At 44.3% G+C, this 22,467-nt stretch overlaps 1 protein-coding gene across 1 annotated transcript; it reads left to right on the top strand.

Annotated features, from left to right (window-relative positions):
* The first annotated feature begins 2,178 nt into the window (after positions 1 to 2,178).
* On the top strand, positions 2,179 to 7,731 carry LOC116353631 (frizzled-9-like). The gene has a single exon (XM_031790635.1). The coding sequence runs from the start codon at positions 2,706 to 2,708 to the stop codon at positions 4,455 to 4,457; it is 1,752 nt and encodes a 583-aa protein (XP_031646495.1). The 5' UTR covers positions 2,179 to 2,705; the 3' UTR covers positions 4,458 to 7,731.
* Positions 7,732 to 22,467: the final 14,736 nt, after the last annotated feature.

Genomic DNA, 22,467 nt, shown 5'->3' with positions numbered 1-22,467 from the left:
CTCTGCCATTGTTCTCCACAGTGCGTTTATGGCTTGGTGTCTGATATATGATAACCAATAAGTAAGAGGAGTAATAATTACAGGGCCCACGTTGGATCATCTGATTACTGGATGTAATACAAGATGGTGGGTTTGTTTGAAGGATAGTTATTATAAAGACATACAAAAACCTGGCAATGGCAAGCTTTGTTATATTGCAGTGTTGGAAAAGGGGGAGTGTGTGTGGGGTGTGTGTGTGTGTGTGTGTGTGTGTGATGTATGTGTGTGTGTGTGTGTGTGTGTGTGTGTGTGTGTGTGGTGTGTGTGTGTGTGTGTGTGTGTGTGTGTGTGTGTGTGTGTGTGTGTGTGTGTGTGTGTGTGTGTGTGTGTGTGTGTGTGTGTGTGTGTGTGTGTGTGTGTGTGTGTTGTGATTGGAATTAAACTCAACATTTGTCATTCCAGTCATTTGGTCATTCCAGTCACTGTGCCTTTCTAATGGCTTCCATGGACCTACAGTAGTATTTCAAATGGACTCACAACGGTTCTACGGTGTGCACTTTACCCCTTGAGAAGCTATATCTAGATAAATATATTTTTGTTAAGCCTCTTTTACTCTTAGGCCCCGTCACTTTGCCTCATGGCTTTGAAACCTGGGCCTTTTAGAAGGGCTCACACATCTGAATGCATAGGCTAAACAATGACATGAAAGAACTGTGAAGTATAATACTAGATTTATCAAAAGCATCATGCTGACGTGGAGCAAGATAACATCTCTGTGTCTGGAATGCACTTCCTCTCTGGCTAGATGAGGATCAAGCCCCAATTTGAATTTGAAGGCAAAGTGACAGCATATTTTACCAACTGCCAAATCTGATACAGCACCACATAACACCAGGGGTTACGTGGTTTTATTTGCCTACCGTCACCACCATTTGTCAGAAAAGAAAGCAAAATAGTCCAAGCTTTCCTTCCCTCTCTCTCTCTCTCTCTCTCTTTCTCTCTCTCTCCCTCCCTCTCTCTCTCTCCCTCCCTCTCTCGATTAAGAGGAGTTCAAAGACAATCCAGGTTTGGACATTGCCTTTGAGGCAGAATAAGCACTGCTGCAATGGACCAACAACGAAAATGCATTCCTTCACATTTAAAATGACTTCTTGGTGAGATCTCTTTCAGATATTTGTGGCTGTTTTCAGGAAACCTTTTCATAAACTCAAGTGTTGGTGAAGCTGCCTATTTAAATATTTGATGCATTTTGTACCTATCTTTAATTTAGCCTTGAAAGCTCAAACATCTCAGATTTAGCATCATGTGTCAGAGGTGCACCTAGTTCATGGGCCTAATGTGCACCTAGTTTTTGAACATGTCTGTTATTTTTACCAAGACCATCATTTATTATGCTGTGCATCACTGTCATATTATAAGCTGTTGGATCATACTGTCTCTTTGATATTTTCTGGTCTCTCTTTGGCCTTTCCCAAGATAGCCTCATCAATGGGATTTTGTGCATGAGTAGAGTCAGCTATATCACATAGTGAATGAAAAGATCAAACACTTATTTGAGCTGTCAAAGGGGGCAATTGTAGCCTACCATTCAGCCACTAGATGGTAACGATAGTTTTTTCCCTAGGCACAAACACTGACCACATAACATGTGCCATGTTAGTGATACCAAAGAGAATAATATACATTGTGATACTGTATGATAAAGAGTGACCAATTCACTACTCACTTAAACCATTTCAGAAGCAGAAGATTTGTAGCCTCTCATAAGATGCCTTGTAAACTATTTGGACATTTAAATGTAACTACGCTGGGCGAAGCTGGGCCAATTGTGAGCTGCCCTATGGGACTCCCAATCACGATCAGATGTGATACAGCCTGGTTTCAAACCAGGGGCTGTAGTGACGCGTTTTGCACTGATATGCATTGCCTTAGACCGCTGTGCCACTCAGTAGCCCAATAGGACATAGCCTATTGTAAGAAATAAAACAGTAGCCTAAGGATTATGATCACTATTAAAAGATTAACATTTATCCTAACCTCACTGACCACTTTCAAATTCCCAAATAAAGAAATGTGGAATTAATAGAGTCGTGCGTGCGCTTAAAGACGCTTCTCATGTCAGTGGTGGGCGGTACGAGACGGAAGCGTCGCGTCATGGAAATGCTCACCCTCGCGTCGGGTAAGAGCCGCAGATAGAAGAGAAAGTTCAGTGTTCTCAAACGATGGATGGAGAGCGGTTGTCCGAGGTAGAGTGAAATATATATACTGCTGCAAATAGCTGCACCGATTCAGCTTTAAACCGTTTTTATTCAAAATTAAGAAGTCAAGGATAAGGAGTCAAAACTTTCTGTAATGAACGTTATTTAAACTCACCACCGATATTTTGTCCTTTCATTGCGAACTTCATTTTCTAAATTGAACTCTGCCTTCCTCGAATTGGCTCGGAGGCTGCCTTCTAAGAACATTTAAACATCTAATTCTGGGGAAGGTTTTTTTATATATATATCATAGACTAATGTTTACCTACTGGAATTATTTTTTGTTATATTTTACCTGCATTTGTGTTGTGCATCAGCATAGAATGCATTTGTAACAACGGCTTTTTAACGCTTGTTGGGGCTGTGCTTACAATGGTAAAATAGTACGGAAATATCCTCTTGAATTTACATTTTTGGTCTGAACAAATACAACTCTTTGTTAGACTAATCATATGACTGAAAATAAGCATGGAGCGGTCTCCTTTGAAGATACTGATTTCTCTCTGGTGTCCGCTCATGATTGCTGCCTACAGTGTGGAGCTAGGAACCTACGACCTAGAACGAGGGAGACCAGCCAAATGCGAACCCATAGTAATTCCCATGTGCCAGGGCATTGGCTACAACATGACCAGAATGCCCAATTTTATGGACCATGAAAACCAAAAGGAGGCTGCCATCAAGCTGAATGAGTTTGCACCTCTAGTGGATTACGGCTGTGATGTGCACCTTCGTTTCTTCCTCTGCTCTCTCTACGCCCCAATGTGCACTGATAAAGTGTCTACCTCCATCCCAGCCTGCAGGCCCATGTGTGAGCAGGCCAGGCAGAAGTGCTCACCCATTATGGAGAAGTTCCACTACGCATGGCCTGACTCGCTGGATTGCTCCAGGCTCCCGACCAAGAATGACCCCAACGCGCTGTGCATGGAGGCTCCAGAGAACGACACCAAGACAGATATCAAGAAGGGAGAGGACATGCCTTTTGTTCCCCCTCGGCCCAGGCAACCGGGTAGCAGTAACGGGCGCTCCATGGGCAGTCTGGGGTCCTGCGAGAACCCAGAGAAGTTCCATTACGTGGAGAAGAGCCAGTCGTGTGCTCCTCGCTGCTCCTCTGCAGTGGACGTGTTCTGGTCCAGACGGGACAAGGACTTTGCCTTCATCTGGATGACGGTGTGGTCAACACTCTGTTTTGTCTCCACGGCCTTCACCGTTCTCACCTTCCTCCTGGACCCCCACCGCTTCCAGTACCCCGAGCGGCCCATCATCTTCCTCTCCATGTGCTACAACGTCTACTCTGTGGCCTTCATCATCCGCTCGGTGGCCGGGGCCGAGAACATCGCCTGCGACCGGGAGAATGGCGAGCTCTACATCATCCAGGAGGGGCTGGAGTCCACAGGCTGCACCATCGTCTTCCTCATCCTCTACTACTTCGGTATGGCCTCGTCCATCTGGTGGGTCATCCTCACCCTCACCTGGTTCCTGGCCGCTGGTAAGAAGTGGGGCCATGAGGCCATTGAGTCCCACAGCAACTACTTCCACATGGCCGCCTGGGGCATCCCAGCTCTGAAGACCATCGTCATCCTCACCATGAGGAAGGTGGCAGGGGATGAGCTGACGGGTCTGTGCTACGTGGGCAGCATGGACTCTGGAGCGCTCACCGGCTTTGTGCTCATCCCTCTGTCCTGCTACCTGGTCATTGGCACGTCCTTCGTCCTCACCGGCTTTGTGGCGCTCTTCCACATCCGCAAGGTGATGAAAACCGAAGGCACCAACACGGAGAAGCTGGAGAAGCTGATGGTGAAAATCGGCATCTACTCCATCCTGTACACGGTGCCCGCCACCTGCGTCATCATCTGCTACTTCTACGAGAGGCTTAACATGGACTACTGGAAGTTCATAGGTCTGGAGGTCAAGTGCGTGTCGTTCCCCGGGCGCCGGAATGAGGACTGCTCCCTGGAGTCGTCGGTGCCCACCGTGGTGGTGTTCATGCTGAAGATCTTCATGTCCCTGGTGGTGGGCATCACCAGTGGTGTGTGGGTGTGGAGCTCCAAGACCCTGCAGACCTGGCAGGGCCTGTGCAGCAGGAAGCTGGCATCAGACAGGACTAGCAGGAAGCCCTGTGGCAGCGTGAGCTGCAGCACACACTGTCATTACAAAACCCCTGCCGTGGTGCTCAGCATGGCCAAGACAGACCCTTACTCAGACAGCCCCACACATGTCTGACGCTGACAGTCAGTATATTACCAGTATGCAGTTCATTCAATGCTCTGTCTAAACACAGGAAGCTACTGGGGTGACATTGTAATATATAGAATAAGAATAAGATTGAGATTGAGAGGAAGGAGAGATGTTATAATTCAACTGTCCATTGTTGCTTTTCTGTGCAACTTTCCTTATTTCAGTATTGATGGGAAATGTTCAGTATTGCTCTCTATAAACACACAAGATGTGTGGACTGTATTGCATAGAGATGCTCGACTGCAATGCAGAAAAGGCATTGCATGGACATTTTAAAGGAGAGGCATTGTTCTCCCCTGAACTAGGTATAAATAACTACATAAATATGTTTAAATGTTAAACAGTCTATTTATTGTATATATATTTAATTGAAGTTTACTTTGGTTTCTCACACGCTTTGATTGGAGTGAACCTGCATCCATGAGGCTAAAAGAGTAAACTACTGAGCATCAAGGAAAATGCAGTGCCTCTTATTGGGTTCTTAAAAATAATACAATTGGGTATACATTTTCAAAACTGCCTTTTAATTGTATGTTTTTAGTCGTGGTATATTTACTATTATTAAATTGAGTGTGAATCCTATACATTTTTCAATATGGCTTAGCTTCATTGGATTGATTGAGAAAATTATATTGAGAGACTTGGGAGGAAAATGCATTGACAAAAAAGATTGAATTTTACATTATCTTTGATAATAATTTGGCTCTATAATAAATAAATATAATTCTTACAAAATGAGAAGTTATATATGGCTATAGATATCCATGATTCATTCATGTCATTATCCCAGGACGACCAGAATGAATCAAATGTGCTAGACTGGTTGAAGTTGACTGTAGTAGGGTTCATTCTCTTTTGGGTGAAGTAGACTGTAGTAGGGTTCATTCTCTTTTGGGTGAAGTAGACTGTAGTAGGGTTCATTCTCTTTTGGGTGAAGTAGACTGTAGTAGGGTTCATTCTCTTTTGGGTGAAGTAGACTGTGGTAGGGTTCATTCTGTTTTAGGTGAAGTAGACTGTAGTAGGGTTCATTCTGTTTTAGGTGAAGTAGACTGTAGTAGGGTTCATTCTCTTTTGGGTGAAGTAGACTGTAGTAGGGTTCATTCTCTTTTGGGTGAAGTAGACTGTAGTAGGGTTCATTCTCTTTTGGGTGAAGTAGACTGTAGTAGGGTTCATTCTCTTTTGGGTGAAGTAGACTGTAGTAGGGTTCATTCTCTTTTGGGTGAAGTAGACTGTAGTAGGGTTCATTCTCTTTTGCAAATGAAAGGTAGCCTAATTCCTATGGTAATGCCAACATGCAAATATCAACTGTAATCATTTGGAGAATTTTTCTCAATATAAGGATAAATGCAACAGTTTATATTCCTAACTTTTGTAGCCTAAATGCCCATTTCTTCTTACTCCAAAGTCGTAGCCTCTTTGAACACATTTATCACAGGACAATAAGGCCAACATTTGTTGTTTATTTTCCTGTCGACCATTTGGTCCTTAATTTCCTCTCCTGCTTTGAAGCAATTTTCTACAGTGAGAATCGCGTGCCATATGTTCAACTGCATAGGCTGCGTATAAGCTAGATCCTGGAAGCAACATGGACACACTATTCCTCAAAGAGAATTGGAGATGAATAGAGGGGCAATCCAAGTAGTCTCAAGGTTCGGGTCATCATCTTTAAAGAGATACTTCCTGGTTTTGACAATGAAGCCCTTTATCTACTTCCAGTCAGATGAACTCATGGATACCATTATGTCTCTGCATCCAGTATGAAAGAAGTTAGAGGCAGTTTTCCGATCCAAGGCTAACCAGCGTTAGCGCAATAACTGGAAGTCTATGGTATCTACTAGCATACTAGCAGTTACCATAGACGTCCAGCCATTGCGCTAACACTAGTTAGCAATTGTGTTAACGCTTGTTAGCAACTTTTTTCAAACTGCAGGCAGAGACATACAAATGGTAGGCCTATTCAAGAGTTCATCTGACTCTGGGGAAGTAGATATAGGGCTTCATTGCCAAAACCCTGAAGTATCCCTTGAACATGCGGGAGCTGTTCACATAGAAATATATTTAATGGGTGTGCTAATCCTTTCCATGAACCACTATTGTGCCCTGTCCTCCTCTCTGTTTGATCCCCATGCAAATACATGGCACTTTGATCCAGGAGGAGGAATTTGAAGTAGGCCAACTAGATCTCAGCACTATAGTCCAACGATTTACACCTGAATTGGGAGGAAATTAATTGAAGATTTCTATTTGACCAAAAAGTTTCACAAATGTCATCCTACATATTGGTCATTGGTTGCATGGTTTTGTCTCAGTTTGAATTTGGTACATTCAAGCCTTATGTTGGCAGCAACTGTTCTCAGTAGATTACACACACACACAATTAGGGTGTCAATGTCAATTATAAGCACACCCGAATATAAGAGACCATTTGTTTCACAGCAGGCTTGCTGGGATGCATGGTGTTTGACAGTAAATGTAATTGTTTATGTCTGTCTGTGTAATTGTGTTCCGTGTCAGGCAACACATGAGGTGATGGCATGGAAAGATGTGAGGACCAAGAGTTACATTTACATCATCAGACTGCTGCTCAATTTAACGTTTAGATTTTGTCAAGCTTTATAGACGGTTGTGTTGTGTTGTGGTTTTTCATTTAACCTTTGTTAGACACCATCAACTTTAAGATTACAGCAATTTAACAAAATCATTTAAGTTGAGAAGACAGTCTTTGCAGAACAGAGTATCATATTGTATTATAGTGTGTGTGTGTGCACATATGTAAGGAGGGAGAGGTAGATGGGGGTTAACCTCTGTGTTTTCCTCGCTTGGCCATTATAGACATTGTCCATTGCTTAGCAGAGAGAGCTGAAGTCTTGACATTGCCAACCACATTTAACTATCAAAAGTGAGTGTGAGTTTCCTTTGAAGCATGTCGCTGGGACACAATAACGGGAGTTAAAGCCACATGCACCAGTTCACATGCGGTTGAACGAGCTGCTGGCTTCCTCTCGGGATTACGCTCTGTGACATGACCCAGTGAGGTGAAACTCTTGCTCTTAAAAAACAGCCAGTCCCACCTATGTTTTCTGTGATTAGATAGGAACTGCAGTCTGTTTAGGACAAGGGCTGAGTTAGGAGATATGGAGGCACTTAATGTATTTGTGTTGCTAGACAGAGAAAACAAATCCCCAAAGACAACATGTGGTGATTGGAGTAACAGGGAGCGTTTGTAACCGTTTGTTGTTTATAAACCTTGTTCAATGAGGCTTGTTCCATGATTGAATGCTGTCCGAACATGTTAGTGCCAGTAGCTTGAGTATTTTCTAGCTGTCTCCAGATTGAAAAACTTGTTCAGACTCACAACACTACTGAACTTCTGTTACGATCGTCTGAATGAATGGACCAAGGCGCAGCGTACTTAGAGATCCACATGTTTAATAAATATGAAACCAAAAAAAACAATACCGATGCAAACTAAACGTGACGTTCTGGGCTGCTCACAGGCAGCTACACAAAAACAAGATCCCACCAACTACAGATGGGGAAAAAGCGGCTTAAGTATGATCCCCAATCAGAGACAACGATAGACAGCTGCCTCTGATTGGGAACCATACCCGGCCAACAAAGAAATAGAAAACATAGATTGCCCACCCTAGTCACACCCTGACCTAACCAATTAGAGAATTAAAAGGATCTCTAAGGTCAGGGTGTGACAACTTCAATGTAGATGGAAGGGAGTTTGGAGCTGGGCCCAGAATAGCTAAAACAGAGTTTGTTTGAGCTGTGTGTCCTGTGGGGCGCCATACCTGTGGTCAACAGCCTAAAACTGAATTTAAATACAAACGAAGTGGTAGCAAAAATACATTGAAATTCATCGGAGGAATCAGGTAAAAAAGCATCTGACTGCTCCGAACTCTACTTTATATATAGAGCAAAACACACACCTCTGGTAACACCTGCCCTTCAAAAGTTGTTTTATCAAACAGTGGAGTATTACATGAACTATTTAGGCCTGGTGAATAAGATTTATCTTCAACGTGGGTTTATTAAAAGTTAAGGTACTACTGAGCTGACAGTGTTTATGTGATTTTCTGGGCGGGTGGTGTGAATAGAAATCCTCCTCTATGGTCATGCATCTGATTAGAGAGGCGATCGTTATGGCAGCGAAGCCCCTCCCTCCTGGCCCTAAACCACTGCCTACCCCTCAGGGGGTGTGGGGGGGGGGGGGGGGGGGGGGGGGGGAAGAGAGAAAAGAAAGCATCCTTCATTACCCTGCTGCTGTTCCCTCCTCTGCCCTCCCCCACTCCGCCTCAGCACTATCCCTTTCCTGGGCCGTTTTGATGTGTAAATGAGTGTATTGAAAACCTGCAGGCCCCAAAGAGATGCTTTCCATGAAAATGCCCCAGTTTGAAAAGCAGCAGCAGAGTTCACACAGCTCAGACCCTTCACTACCGGCCTCCCACTGGGCTGCCTGTCTGAAGAGCAGCAGCAGAGTTCACACAGCTCAGACCCTTCACTACCGGCCTCCCACTGGGCTGCCTGTCTGAGAGCAGCAGCAGAGTTCACACAGCTCAGACCCTTCACTACCGGCCTCCCACTGGGCTGCCTGTCTGACAGCAGCAGCAGAGTTCACACAGCTCAGACCCTTCACTACCGGCCTCCCACTGGGCTGCCTGTCTGAGAGCTGCAGCAGAGTTCACACAGCTCAGACCCTTCACTACCGGCCTCCCACTGGGCTGCCTGTCTGAGAGCAGCAGCAGAGTTCACACAGCTCAGACCCTTCACTACCGGCCTCCCACTGGGCTGCCTGTCTGAGAGCAGCAGCAGAGTTCACACAGCTCAGACTCTTCACTACCGGCCTCCCACTGGGCTCCCTTGTCTGCCAATTCAACACTGTCTCTCTCGCTCTCTCTTACCAACACACACACACACACAAAACATAGATATTTTTTCAATGCCTTGCAATTTCAGAAACACTTCAAATATTATTGAGCTATTTAGTAAGTAGGAAGGATATTGTTGTGACACAGAGCTATTATCTCTGTTATAACAGATGTCTTTAAAATACGATGCTGTTTTCACAACTACACGATAGGTATGAACAATCATAACTCATTATAATGTAATGTATTCATCTCTGTTATTTTCTGGCTTGCCAGTGATGTATCATATCATGTGCCTTTTCACATCTGAATGCCCTGATCTCTTCACGTTGTTAGAAGCCTCAGTCTCAATCATCATCTCTGATCCTCATTCTTGTCATCCCAGTCATCAACACTTGAGACATGCATACCAATGGAACAGTCAAATGTGATGTCAATATGAGAAATTAACCGGTAAGGAAATTAACCAGTAAAGAAATTAACCGGTAAGGATCAGCACAAAGTGCATACCTTTACTACAGACAGCCGTTTAGTTGGATTTGGAACAGACACCTCGATTATTGTAATTAGTTGAAATTTCCCAGTTTTCCATCTTTCCATTTTTATTTTTTGCATGTTTTTTTCACAGTCTTTGATCAATAAATCAGAGACAGAACTCTAAAAGCGTCTCATCCCTTTTTCTCCTGCCTTTGGACTGGTGGATGAGTCAGAGAAGAGGGAGGTTCCGCCTCTCTTGCTGTGAAGCCGCAAATAAGCTAATAGCATCGCTGGGATCATAATCGTCATTGCCTTCTTCTCAGAAACATTGATTTCATTGCATGTTTATTTAATTTTAGTGTTGCTTATACTCATCCTATATTTAGATTTAAACTCATCCTTTGAACCGACCCGGGGTGCAATGACTCGGGGTGGAGGCTACCAATGGTAAGCATTTGTTTGAGGGTTAAAACATAATTTTGCCCCGTTCATCATGTTGTTGTGTTGTGCCATAGATCAGAGGCTTCGGGATAATGTAGGTCAGGCGTTTGAGAGAGAGCACCCCTTTTGTAGCTGCCATTTTGAATCGGTTGCTAGGCAGCACCCCTCTCTAATCGCCAGTACCATAGAGTCTCCTTTGAGAGGAGATAAAGAGAGCAGGAACTACAAAAGACAACAAAATCAACAACAGCGACAAAGAACACAAAACCATGCTGCATTACAACCTGCTTTATAGAAACACTGAAAAGAAGAAGCGAAGTGTAAAGGCCAGGATTTAAGTCTGTCTTCACCCTGCACGCCTTTCTCCACTACCCTGCTTCGTATGTCTGTCTTCACCCTGCACGCCTCTCTCCACTACCCTGCTTCGTATGTCTGTCTTCACCCTGCACGCCTCTCTCCACTACCCTGCTTCGTATGTCTGTCTTCACCCTGCACGCCTCTCTCCACTACCCTGCTTCGTATGTCTGTCTTCACCCTGCACGCCTCTCTCCACTACCCTGCTTCGTATGTCTGCCTGCACTTTACGCCTCTCTCTGTTTGTCCCCATTACTTTCAAATGTGAGAACACAACCCTGTCTGTCACACTAACGGTCTCTTACCTCCTAATCCCAGGAAACAACATGACACACCGTTTCAAAGTGGCTGGCAGGTGTGTGTTGACAGGTGGGTGAAGGGGATGAGAGCTGCTTGCATCTCTGTTGGCTGGCAAGTGTGGCTGTCACACTGTTACCCTGTCCAAAAATGTGCTCATGTCACGCTCAGCCATCAAAGGTTCCCCCCACGGGTCTGTGTTCCTCTTAGAAAGCAAGCCCAGCACAGCCTTCCTCATCTCCCCAGGGTAGACTAAACTCTTCCAAGTTCCTCTCCCTTTGAATTCACTCCACACTTTTAACTTGAACTTTTTAATCTCTGAGCATTGTTTCATATTTATGGACTCCAAAGAACATTATTTCAGTCAGAGCATTTCCAGAACCACCTGAAAAAAACACCTGATAACTAAGGTCTACATATATTCTGACATATTTTGTAAGGTTACCTTGGCACGCTGATCCAGCAGTGTAGCTAACAAACCAGAAAGAACAATGCATTGCGATTGAGTGACTGAGATGAATGAACTGCAGTGGTGTGATGTTCAGCACAGCAGAGGTGTGTGTTTGTTGATTGGGATCTCCCAATGCACGCACGCACGCACGCACGCCACACACACACACACACACACACACACACACACACACACACACACACACACACACACACACACACACACACAGGAGTGATTTTTCCCACTAGACCTGGAGAACTATAGAACCATTGTGTTCTCTGGCCCATTGTGAAGTGGCTGGTAGCTTTATAGAGGGGTGTAATGAGAGCGACCTCCCTCACCTCAACAATACCAAACCCCCAATCACCCCAACCCCCTAACACCGGGAGGGCAGAATGGGGACTGGGGAGGTGGGGCGCCTACTTAATTAAGCACACCCCCAGGTGGAAGAAAGGGGGAGGGTGATTGCGTCCCCCTGCACCAATTGTATTTATATTTTATTCACCTTAATTTAACCAGGTAGGCCAGTTGAGAACAAGTTATCATTAACAACAGCGACCTGGCCAAGATAAAGCAAAGCAGTGTGACACAAACAAAACAGAGTTACACTTGGGATAATCAAACGTACAGTTAATAACACAATATAAAACATCTATATACAGTGTGTGCAAATGTATTAAGATTAGGGAGGTTAGGCAATAGGCCATAGTGGCAAAATAATTACAATTCAGCAATTAACACTGGAGTGATAGATGTGCAGAAGATGATTGTGCAAGTAGAGATACTGGGGTGCAAAGGAGCAAAAAAAAAAAAACAATATGGGGATGAGGTAGTTGGGTGGGCTATTTACAGATTGGCTGTGTACAGGTGCAATGATCGGTAAGCTGCTCTGACAGCTGATGCTTAAAGTTAGTGAGGGAGATATAAGACTCCAGCTTCAGAGATTTTCGCAATTCGTTCCAGTCATTGGCAGCAGAGAACTGGAAGGAAAGGCGGCCAAAGGAAGAGTTGGCTTTGGGGATGACGAGGGAAATATACCTGCTGGAACGCATGTGTTGCTATGGTGACCAGTGAGCTGAGATAAGGCGGGGCTTTACCTAGCAAAGACTTATAGATGACCTGGAGCCAGTGGGTTTGGCGGCGAATATGAAGCGATGGCCAGCCAACGAGAGCATACAGGTCGCAGTGGTGGGTAGTATATGTGGCTTTGGTGACAAAACGGATGGCACTGTGATAGACTGCATCCAGTTTGCTGAATAGATTGTTGGAGGCTATTTTGTAAATGACATCGCCGAAGTCGAGGATTGGTAGGATGGTCAGTTTGGCAGCATGAGTGAAAGATGCTTTGTTTGCGAAATAGGAAGCCAATTCTAGATTTAATTTTGGATTGGAGATGCTTAATGTGAGTCTGGAAGGAGAGTTTACAGTCTAACCAGACACCTAGGTATTTGTAGTTGTCCACATATTCTAAGCCAGAACCGTCCAGAGTAGTGATGCTAGATGGGCGGGCGGGTGCGGGCAGCGATCGGTTGAAGAGCATGCGTTTAGTTTTACTTGCATTTAAGAGCAGTTGGAGGCACTGGAAGGAGTGTTGTATAGCATTGAAGCTCATCTGGAGGTTTGATAACTCAGTCTCCAAAGAAGGGCCAGAAGTATACAGAATGGTGCCGTCTGCGCAGAGCTATTGACCGGGGTAGGGGTAGCCAGGTGGAAAGCATGGCCAACTATAGAAAAAATGCTTATTGAAATTCTCGATTATCGTAGATTTATCGGCGGTGACAGTGTTTCCTCAGTGCGGTGGGCAACTGGGAGAAGATGCTCTTATTCTCCATGGACTTTACAGTGTCCCAGAACATTTTGGAGTTTGTGCTACAGGGTGCAAATTTCTGTTTGAAAAAACTAGCCTTTGCTTTCCTAACTGTCTGTGTATATTGGTTCCTAACTTCCCTGAAAAGTTGCATATCACAGGGGCTATTCGATGCTAATGTAGTACGCCACCTGATGTTTTTGTCCCGGTCAAGGGCAGTCAGGTCTGGAGTGAACCAAGGGCTATATCTAAAAAATAATGGGGCATGCTTATTTAAGGTGGTGAGGAAACTACTTTTAAAGAATAACTAGGCATCCTATACTGATGGAATGAGGTCAATATCCTTCCAGGATACCCAGGCCGGGTTGATTAGAAAGGCCTGCTTGAAGAAGTGTTTTAGGGAGTGTTTGACAGTGATGAGGGGTGATTGTTTGACAGCGATGAGGGGTGGTTGTTTGACAGCGGACCCATTACGGATGAAGGAATTGAGGCAGTGATTGCTGAGATCCTCGTTGAAGACAGCAGAGGTGTATTTAGAGGGCAGGTTGGTCAGGATGATATCTATGAGGGTGCCCGTGTTTACGGATTTAGGCTTGTACCTGGTAGGATCCTTGATAATTTGTGTGAGATTGATGATGATCTTCATATGGTGGCAATCAGAAGACATTCATTTACTCAATAAATGTTCCTTTTGTTCGATGAAGTCTTGTCACGAGTCCGACCAAGGGTGGTTCCCCTTCCCGGGTGGGTGGCGCTCGGCGGTCGTCGTCACCGGCCTATTAGCTGCCACTGATTGTCTTTCCTCCCCCTCCTTGTATGTTTATTGGTAGCACCTGTTTATGTTTAATTAGTTTGTCTCTATTAGACAGCCGGCCCGCCTGGTTGTTGTGCGGGATTATTTCAGTGTAACCTTCGGCTCTGTTGTAGAGGTACGTGTTAGTGCCTGGTCGTGATTTTTCCGTTGTACATTTTGATTCCCTGTGTTTGGGAACGTAACTATTGTGAGCACCCTGGGGTGAGTTGGTGTCACCCCAAGTGACTTACAGCTGTAATCGCAGCAAAAGGTGGCGCTACAAAGTATTAACTTAAGGGGGCTGAATAATTTTGCACGCCCAGTTTTTCAGTTTTTAATTTGTTAAAAAAGTTTGAAATATCCAATAAATGTCGTTCCACTTCATGTTTGTGTCCCACTTGTCGTTGATTCTTCACAAAAAAATACAGTTTTATATCATTATGTTTGAATCCTGAAATGTGGCAAAAGGTCGCAAAGTTCAAGGGGGCCGAATACTTTCGCAAGGCACTTGTATTACTAGCCACTTTAAACAATGCCACTTAATATAATGTTTACATACCCTACATTACTCATCTCATATGTATATACTGTACTCGATACCATCTACTGCATCTTGCCTATGCCGTTCTGTACCATCACTCATTCATATATCTTTATGTACATATTCTTCACCCCTTTACACTTGTGTGTATAAGGTAGCTGTTGTGAAATTGTTAGGTTAGATTACTCGTTGGTTATTACTGCATTGTCATTACTAGAAGCACAAGCATTTCACTACACTCACATTAACATCTGCTAACCATGTGTATGTGACAAATACAATTTGATTTGATTCATTTGGTTCATTTGTGGAATTTCTTTCCTTCTTAATGCGTTTGAGCCAATCAGTTGTGTTGTGAAAAGGTATGGGTGGTATACAGAAGATAGCCCTATTTGGTAAAAGACCAAGTCCATATTATGGCAAGAACAGCTCAAATAACCAAAGAGAAATGACAGTCCATCATTACTTTAAGACATGAAGGACATGAACTTTGAACGTTTCTTCCTGTGCAGTCGCAAAAACCATCAAGCGCTGTGATGAAACTGGCTCTCATAAGGACTGCCCCAGGAAAGGAAGACCCAGAGTTACCTCTGCTGCATAGGATAAGTTATTTAGAGTAAACTGCACCTCAGACTGCAGCCCAAATAAATGTTTCACAGAGTTCAACAGACACCTCTCAACATCAACTGTTCAGAGGAGACTGCGTGAATCAGGCCTTCATGGTCGAATTGCTTCAAAGAAACCACTACTAAAGGACACCAATAAGAAGAAGAGACTTGCTTGGGCCAAGAAACATGAGTAATGGGCATTAGACCGGTGGAAATCAGTCCTTTGGTCTGATGAGTCCAAATTTTTTATTTTTGTTTCCAACCACCATGTTTTTGTGAGACGTAGAGTAGGTGAATGGAGGATCTCCGCATGTGTTATTCCCACTGTGAAGCATGGAGGAGGAGGTGTGATGGTGTGGGGGTGCTTTGCTGGTGACACCGTCGTGATTTATTTAGAATTCAAGGCACACTTAACCAGCATGGCTACCACAGCATTCTGCAGCGATTCGCCATCCCATCTGGTTTGCGCTTTGTGGGGCTATCATTTGTTTTTCAACAGGACAATGACCCAACACACCTCCAGGTTGTGTAAGGGCTATTTGACAAAGAAGGAGAGTGATGGAGTGCTGCATCAGATGACCTGGCCTCCACAATCACATGACCTCAACGCAATTGGGATGGTTTGGGATGAGTTTGACCACAGAGTGGAGGAAAAGCAGCCAACAAGTGCTCAGCATATGTGGGAACTTGTTCAAGACTGTTGGAATCATCAATCATTCCAGGTGAAACTGGTTGAGAGAATGCCAAGAGAGTGCAACACAACACTTTTTTGATTACTACATGATTCTATATGTGTTATTTCATAGTTTTATTATTCTATTATTCTACAATAGTAAAAAATAAAGAAAATAGTAAAAGATAAAGAAAAACCCTTGAATGAGTAGGTGTGTCCAAAAATTGACTGGTACTGTATATTAAATATTATATGTGTGAAATTCCTGTTGATTTAGAATGGACCATTATCATGCATTACTATGCACCTGTCTCAAAACAGGGGCAATGGAAAAATACATGTCATCTATGCACTTAAATAGTGAATGGAGGATGCTTTTCCTATGGTTCATTTTCATTCCAGCCAGGTAGGCTATACTCCTGTTGTAAAGAGAAGCAATGTGCTTAATGTTAGGAAAGTTGAGAAATAAATATAGTAGGCCTAGCCTACAGCATGCTGATGGGATCCTCTTAATTTTAGTAGAGGCCATCACTCTGTTTTCTCATGAAATTGCATAGCCTATATAAATGCTGCTCAACATGAGCTCATGTGCTCTCATTAAGTTTTTTATTTTATTTTTTATTTCACCTTTATTTAAAACCAGGTAAGCTAGTTGAGAACAAGTTCTCATTTACAACTGCGAGTCTTTGATTAGATTTTCGATTACATTTGTATTGATGTCAGAGTGATTAGAGGGACAATAGAGTGCTGAGTACCAGGCAGTTAGCAAGTTAGGTAGGCTACTAATGACCATCAGCAGCATCAGAGTTTGGAGATGCCTAATTATCGTGACTAAACAGTCACATGGAATTTGACTGCCTTCATGACTCGTGACCACCGGTGTGGCGGTCAGGGTTGGGTAGGTTACCTTCTAAATATAATCTGTTACAGTTACTACTATCTGTCCAAAATTGTAATCAGTAACGTAACTTTTGGATTACTCAAACTCAGTAACGTAATCTGATTACATTCCGTTACTTTTAGATTACTTTCCCCTTAAGAGGCATTACAAGAAGACAAAAAATGTATGTTTCCAATTGAGCAACATCTATTGCAGGATAAATCAATGTTAAAGTTTACATAGCTGGCCATATATGGATGTTACATTTTATTTTATGGGTTGGTTATGTAGGCCTCTTCTAGCCCATCAATTTCTACTACATATAATACGATTAAAATATACATTTTTATCAGCTAAAATGGCACCAGAAGAAATGGCAGCAGCAGGCACCCAACTAATTGTGCTATTATGTGTTTTTTTTGCAACTTATTTTGTACACAATGTTTCTGCAACCGTATCTTAAGACAAAAAAGAGCTTCTGGACATCAGGACAGCAATCACACACCTCGGATTAGACAAAGATTTTTTCTTCAACAAACAAGACAGCACAAGACATTCCCAAACACCAGGGCCGACATCCCCGTTATTTGCAAGAGGAAGCGACGCAGGTACAGAGGACAAAGAGCCGAATGCCTGGTCAGGACCCGGAAAAGGTGAGTGGGAAAGCTGCCATTACCATCAATACTACTCGCCAACGTGCAATCATTGGACAATAAACTAGACAAGGTACGATCATGAATATCCTACCAACGTGACATCAAAAACTGTAATATCCTGTTTCACGGAATCGTGGCTGAATGACGACATGGATATTCAGCTCGCAGTATACACGCTGCACCGGCAAGATAGAACAGCACACTCCAGTAAGACGAGGGGCGGCAGTCTGTGCATATTTGTAAGCAACATCTGGTGCACGAAATCTAAGGAAGTCTCTAGACTGTACTCGCCTGAAGTAGAGTATATTGTGATAAATTGCAGACCACACTACTTGCCTAGAGAGTTTTCAGCTATACTTTTCGTGGCTGTTTATTTACCACCACAGACAGATGCTGGCACTAAGACCGCACTCAGTCAGCTGTATAAGGAAATAAGCCAACAGGAAACCACTCACCCAGAGGCGGTGCTCCTAGTGGCCGGAGACCTTAATGCAGGGAAACTTAAATCAGTTCTACCAATTTCCATCAACATGTTAAATGTGCAACCAGAAGGAAAAAAATTCTAGATCACCTGTACTCCACACAAAGAGTCGAGTACAAAGCTCTCCCTCGCCCTCCATTTGGTAAATCCGACCACAACTCTATCCTCCTGATTCCGGCTTACAAGCAAAAATTAACACAGGAAGCACCTGCTGTGACTCGGTCTATAAAAAAGTGTTCAAATGAAGCAGACGCTAAACTACAGGACTGTTTTCCTATCACAGACTGGAACAATCCAGCGTTCTGGCATTCTTCCGATGGCATTGAGGAATACACCACATCAGTCACTGGCTTTATCAATAAGTGCATCGAGGACGTTGTCCCCACAGTGACTGTATGTATTTACCCCAACCAGAAGCCGTGGATTACTGGAAACATTCGCACTAAGCTAAAGGGTAGAGCTGCCGCTTTCAAGGTGCGGAACTCTAACCCGGAAGCTTACAAGACTTCCTGCTATGCCCTGTGACGAACCATCAAACAGGCAAAGCGTTAATACAGGGCTAAGATTGAATCATACTACACTGGCTCCGACGCTCGTCTTATGTGGCAGGGCTTGCAAACGATTACAGACTACAAAGGGAAGCACATCCACGAGCTGCCCAGTGACACAAGCCTACCAGACGAGCTAAATCACTTCTATGCTCGCTTCGAGGCAAGCAACACTGAGGCATGCATGAGAGCATCAGCTGTTCCGGACGACTGTGTGATCACGCTCTCCATAACTGACGTAAGACCTTTAAACAGGTCAACATACACAAAGCTGCGGGGCCAGATGGATTACCAGGACGTGTGCTCCGGGCATGTGCTGACCAACTGGCAGGTGACTTCACTGACATTTTCATCATGTCCCTGATTGAGTCTGTAATACCAACATGTTTCAAGCAGACCACCATAGTCCCTGTGCCCAAGAACACAAAGACAACCTGCCTAAATTACTACAGACCCGTAGCACTCACGTCCGTATCCATGAAGTGCTTTGAAAGGTTGGTAATGGCTCACATCAACACCATTATCCCAGAAACCCTAGACCCACTCAATTTGCATACCGCCCTAACAGATCCACAGATGATGCCATCTCTATTGCACTCCACACTGCCCTTTCCCACCTGGACAAAAGGAACACTTTTGTGAGAATGCTATTCATTGACTACAGCTCAGCGTTCAACGCCATAGTACCCTCAAAGCTCATCACTAAGCTAAGGATCCTGGGACTAAACAACTCCCTCTGCAACTGGATCCTGCAATTCCTGATGGGCCGCCCCAAGGTGGTGAGGTTGGTAGCAACACATCTGCCACGCTGATCCTCAACACTGGAGCTCCCCAGGGGTGTGTGCTCAGTCCCCTCCTGTACTCCCTGTTCACCCACGACTTCATGACAAGGCATGACTCCAACACCATCATTAAGTTTGCAGACGACACAACAGTGGTAGTAGGCCTGATCACCGACAACGACGAGACAGCCTATAGGGAGGAAGTCAGAGACCTGGCCGGGTGGTGCCAGAATAACAGCCTATCCCTCAACGTAACCAAGACTAAGGAGATTATTGTGGACTACAGGAAAAGGAGGACCGAGCACGCACCCATTCTCATCGATGGGGATGTAGTGGAGCAGGTTGAGAGATTCAAGTTCCTTGGTGTCCACATCAACAACAAACTAGAATGGTCCAGACACACCAAGACAGTCGTGAAGAGGGCACGACAAAGCCTATTCCCCCTCAGGAAACTAAAAATATTTGGCATGGGTCCTGAGGTCCTCAAAAGGTTCTACAGCTGCAACATCGAGAGCATCCTGACGGGTTGCATCACTGCCTGGTACGGCAATTGCTCGACCTCCAACCGCAAGGCACTTCAGAGGGTAGTGTGTAAGGCTTCTCAACAGTTTTCACCCCCAAGCCATAAGACTCCTGAACAGGTGATCAAATGGCTACCCAGACTATTTGCATTGTGTACCCCCCCCAACCCATCTTTTTACACTGCTGCTACTCTATGTTTATCATATATGCATAGTCACTTTCACTATACATTCATGTACATACTACCTCAATTGGGCCAACCAACCAGTGCTCCCGCACATTGGCTAACCGGGCTATCTGCATTGTGTCCCACCGACCACCCGCCAACCCCTCTTTTACGCTACTGCTACTCTCTGTTCATCATTTATGCATAGTCACTTTAACCATATCTACATGTACATACTACCTCAATCAGCCTGACTAACCGGTGTCTGTATGCAGCCTCGCTACTTTTATAGCATCACTACTGTATATAGCCTGTCTTTTTACTGTTGTTTTATTTCTTTACCTACCTATTGTTCACCTAATACCATTTTGCACTATTGGTTAGAGCCTGTAAGTAAGCATTTCACTGTAAGGTCTACACCTATTGTATTCAGCACACGTGACAAATAAACTTTGATTTGAATCAGCAATAAAAGCCCCACTTTTATTCCATAAACTGGGATCCGCACTGTGCAGCTTCTACAAGAGCGCATTTTTCACTGGCTGTCCACTGGTTTCAAAAACAATGATTGATAGGCAGCTTAAACTTCTTGAATTCAACCATTATTGGGTTCAAATGCACATTTAGATTTGTGAACAGCCGTCCACAACAAACAGTTAAATGAGAGAGCAGCAGCGTGATTCACATCAATACGCTGTGTAGATATCAATAATAAGTGATATCCGTATCGTATCGCCGTAGACTACACCACTGCTGTCATCCTTACCTCCAAGCGTTTATTCAAATTGGATCATCTTTGAATGTCGACAGAAATCTCACAATTGGAAGACATAGCTTGGACATAGCTTGTAGCCTAAAAAAGCCTATTTCTGCTCTTTTCCCACGATAAATCAAACACATTCGGTGTGTCATCATAGTGGTCTTTGACTTGTGGTCAGACTCGCTCACGTGGAACAAACTTAAACTTGCGCCTTTTTCCAATGGTGATTTGAATGCCATTGAGAAAACAGAAGTGTCAAAGACTTTCCTTCACAAACATCCTTTCTGAATTTAAAAGTAATTCTCGAAGTAATGATCTAGTTTTTCAAAAGTATCTGTAATCTGATTACAATATTTTTGCTGGTAACCTAATGGATTACAGTTACCGTTTTTGTAATCCCCTACATGGAACGGATTACATGTAATTCATCACTCCCCAACCCTGGTGGTGGTAATATGGTCACTGTAACAGCCCTAGTTACAACCAGGTATAGATGGGGCTATAGAGACAGTTCTTTAGGCAGTTCAGACATACTGGCTCCAATTCTTCCTATCATCAATTAAGCCCGTTCTCCAGCCAGGGGTGTTGATTTAGGCTGATCACTGTACATTAGACTGCTCAGCACTAAGAGGAACCAGCTGGCGGCCAATAGGCCACAGTCAGTCATACACAATGGGACCTTTTTTGTACCGCAAATGAAGGAACGTTCAACCACCCCAAACCTAAATAAAAAAACAGTTCTTGCATGAGAGGTTTTCTTTATGTTAAGATGAACATGGTTCTCCATTGTGGCGTGTTGAACAGTACATCCCAGCTCGATGTAGAACTGGAATCAACTGCCAACCAGTATAGGCTTTGGAAACAGTGAGGTGGCTGGTCGGTGATGATTTTGGCAGCAAGTGATGGTTGGGTGAATTTCCAGGTCTAGCTGCAGCACTTGCGATCACTTAGTTCAATACCTCAGTCTTCATTTTCTCTGTCGTCACAATTCATCCTGCGTTGGCATGAAGCATGACTTGCCTTGTTCTGGTAATAATACATTTCCTGTGTAGTTGGTCTGCTCTGCATCTGGCCTTGTTTACAGGCCAGAGAAGAGCCTCATTAAGGCTGACACACCGCTGGGCGGATATGTCCATAAAGTACCTATTAGTTGCTCCAGACTGCAGGCCAGAGCCACAGTCACACTGGGCCAGGTGCTCATCAACACCGGTTGGCCTCTAGCTCTATTACACCATGCCAGGCCCTTCAGCACCAACAGGGAACATGGCTAATATTGTTGTCCAGCTGCAGGGTGTCAGGGATAGGGCTGCATTTCTCTTGTTAGGTCAAGCATGTGTGTGTGTGTGTGTGTGTGTGTGTGTGTGTGTGTGTGTGTGTGTGTGTGTGTGTGTGTGTGTGTGTGTGTGTGTGTGTGTGTGTGTGTGTGTGTGTGTGTGTGTGTGAGAGAGAGAGAGAGAGAGATATTTCCAAGTGATACCCTGAGAAAGAGAGACAGAGAGGGCACTCTGAGACAAAGCCCTCAGTAAAGCCTATGAGATGAATTCCACAAGTGTTTTCAGTTTGAAGTGTCACAAAATAGTTCCTTGGACAGGAGACCGAGGGCGGAGACAGAAGGGAAGGAGGGATTAGCAGTATCCCCTGCGCTCTCATGAGCTGCGGTCCTGCTCTCTCTCACACACACACACACACACACACACACACACACACACACACACACACACACACACACACACACACACACACACACACACACACACACACACAGTGTATTCGACTGCACTATCTAACACTCACAGAGTGTGTGACACGCAACACAACCAAACACTCCTCCAGGGGCTCTGCTACTAAAACAAACGGCCATGGGGGAGCCGGGAACTCTGC

Source organism: Oncorhynchus kisutch, linkage group LG15, assembly GCF_002021735.2.
Source record: "Oncorhynchus kisutch isolate 150728-3 linkage group LG15, Okis_V2, whole genome shotgun sequence".
NCBI classification, from domain to species: domain Eukaryota; kingdom Metazoa; phylum Chordata; class Actinopteri; order Salmoniformes; family Salmonidae; genus Oncorhynchus; species Oncorhynchus kisutch.
The sequence above is the reverse complement of the archived record's forward strand: the minus strand, read 5'-3'. Positions and strand labels throughout refer to the sequence as shown.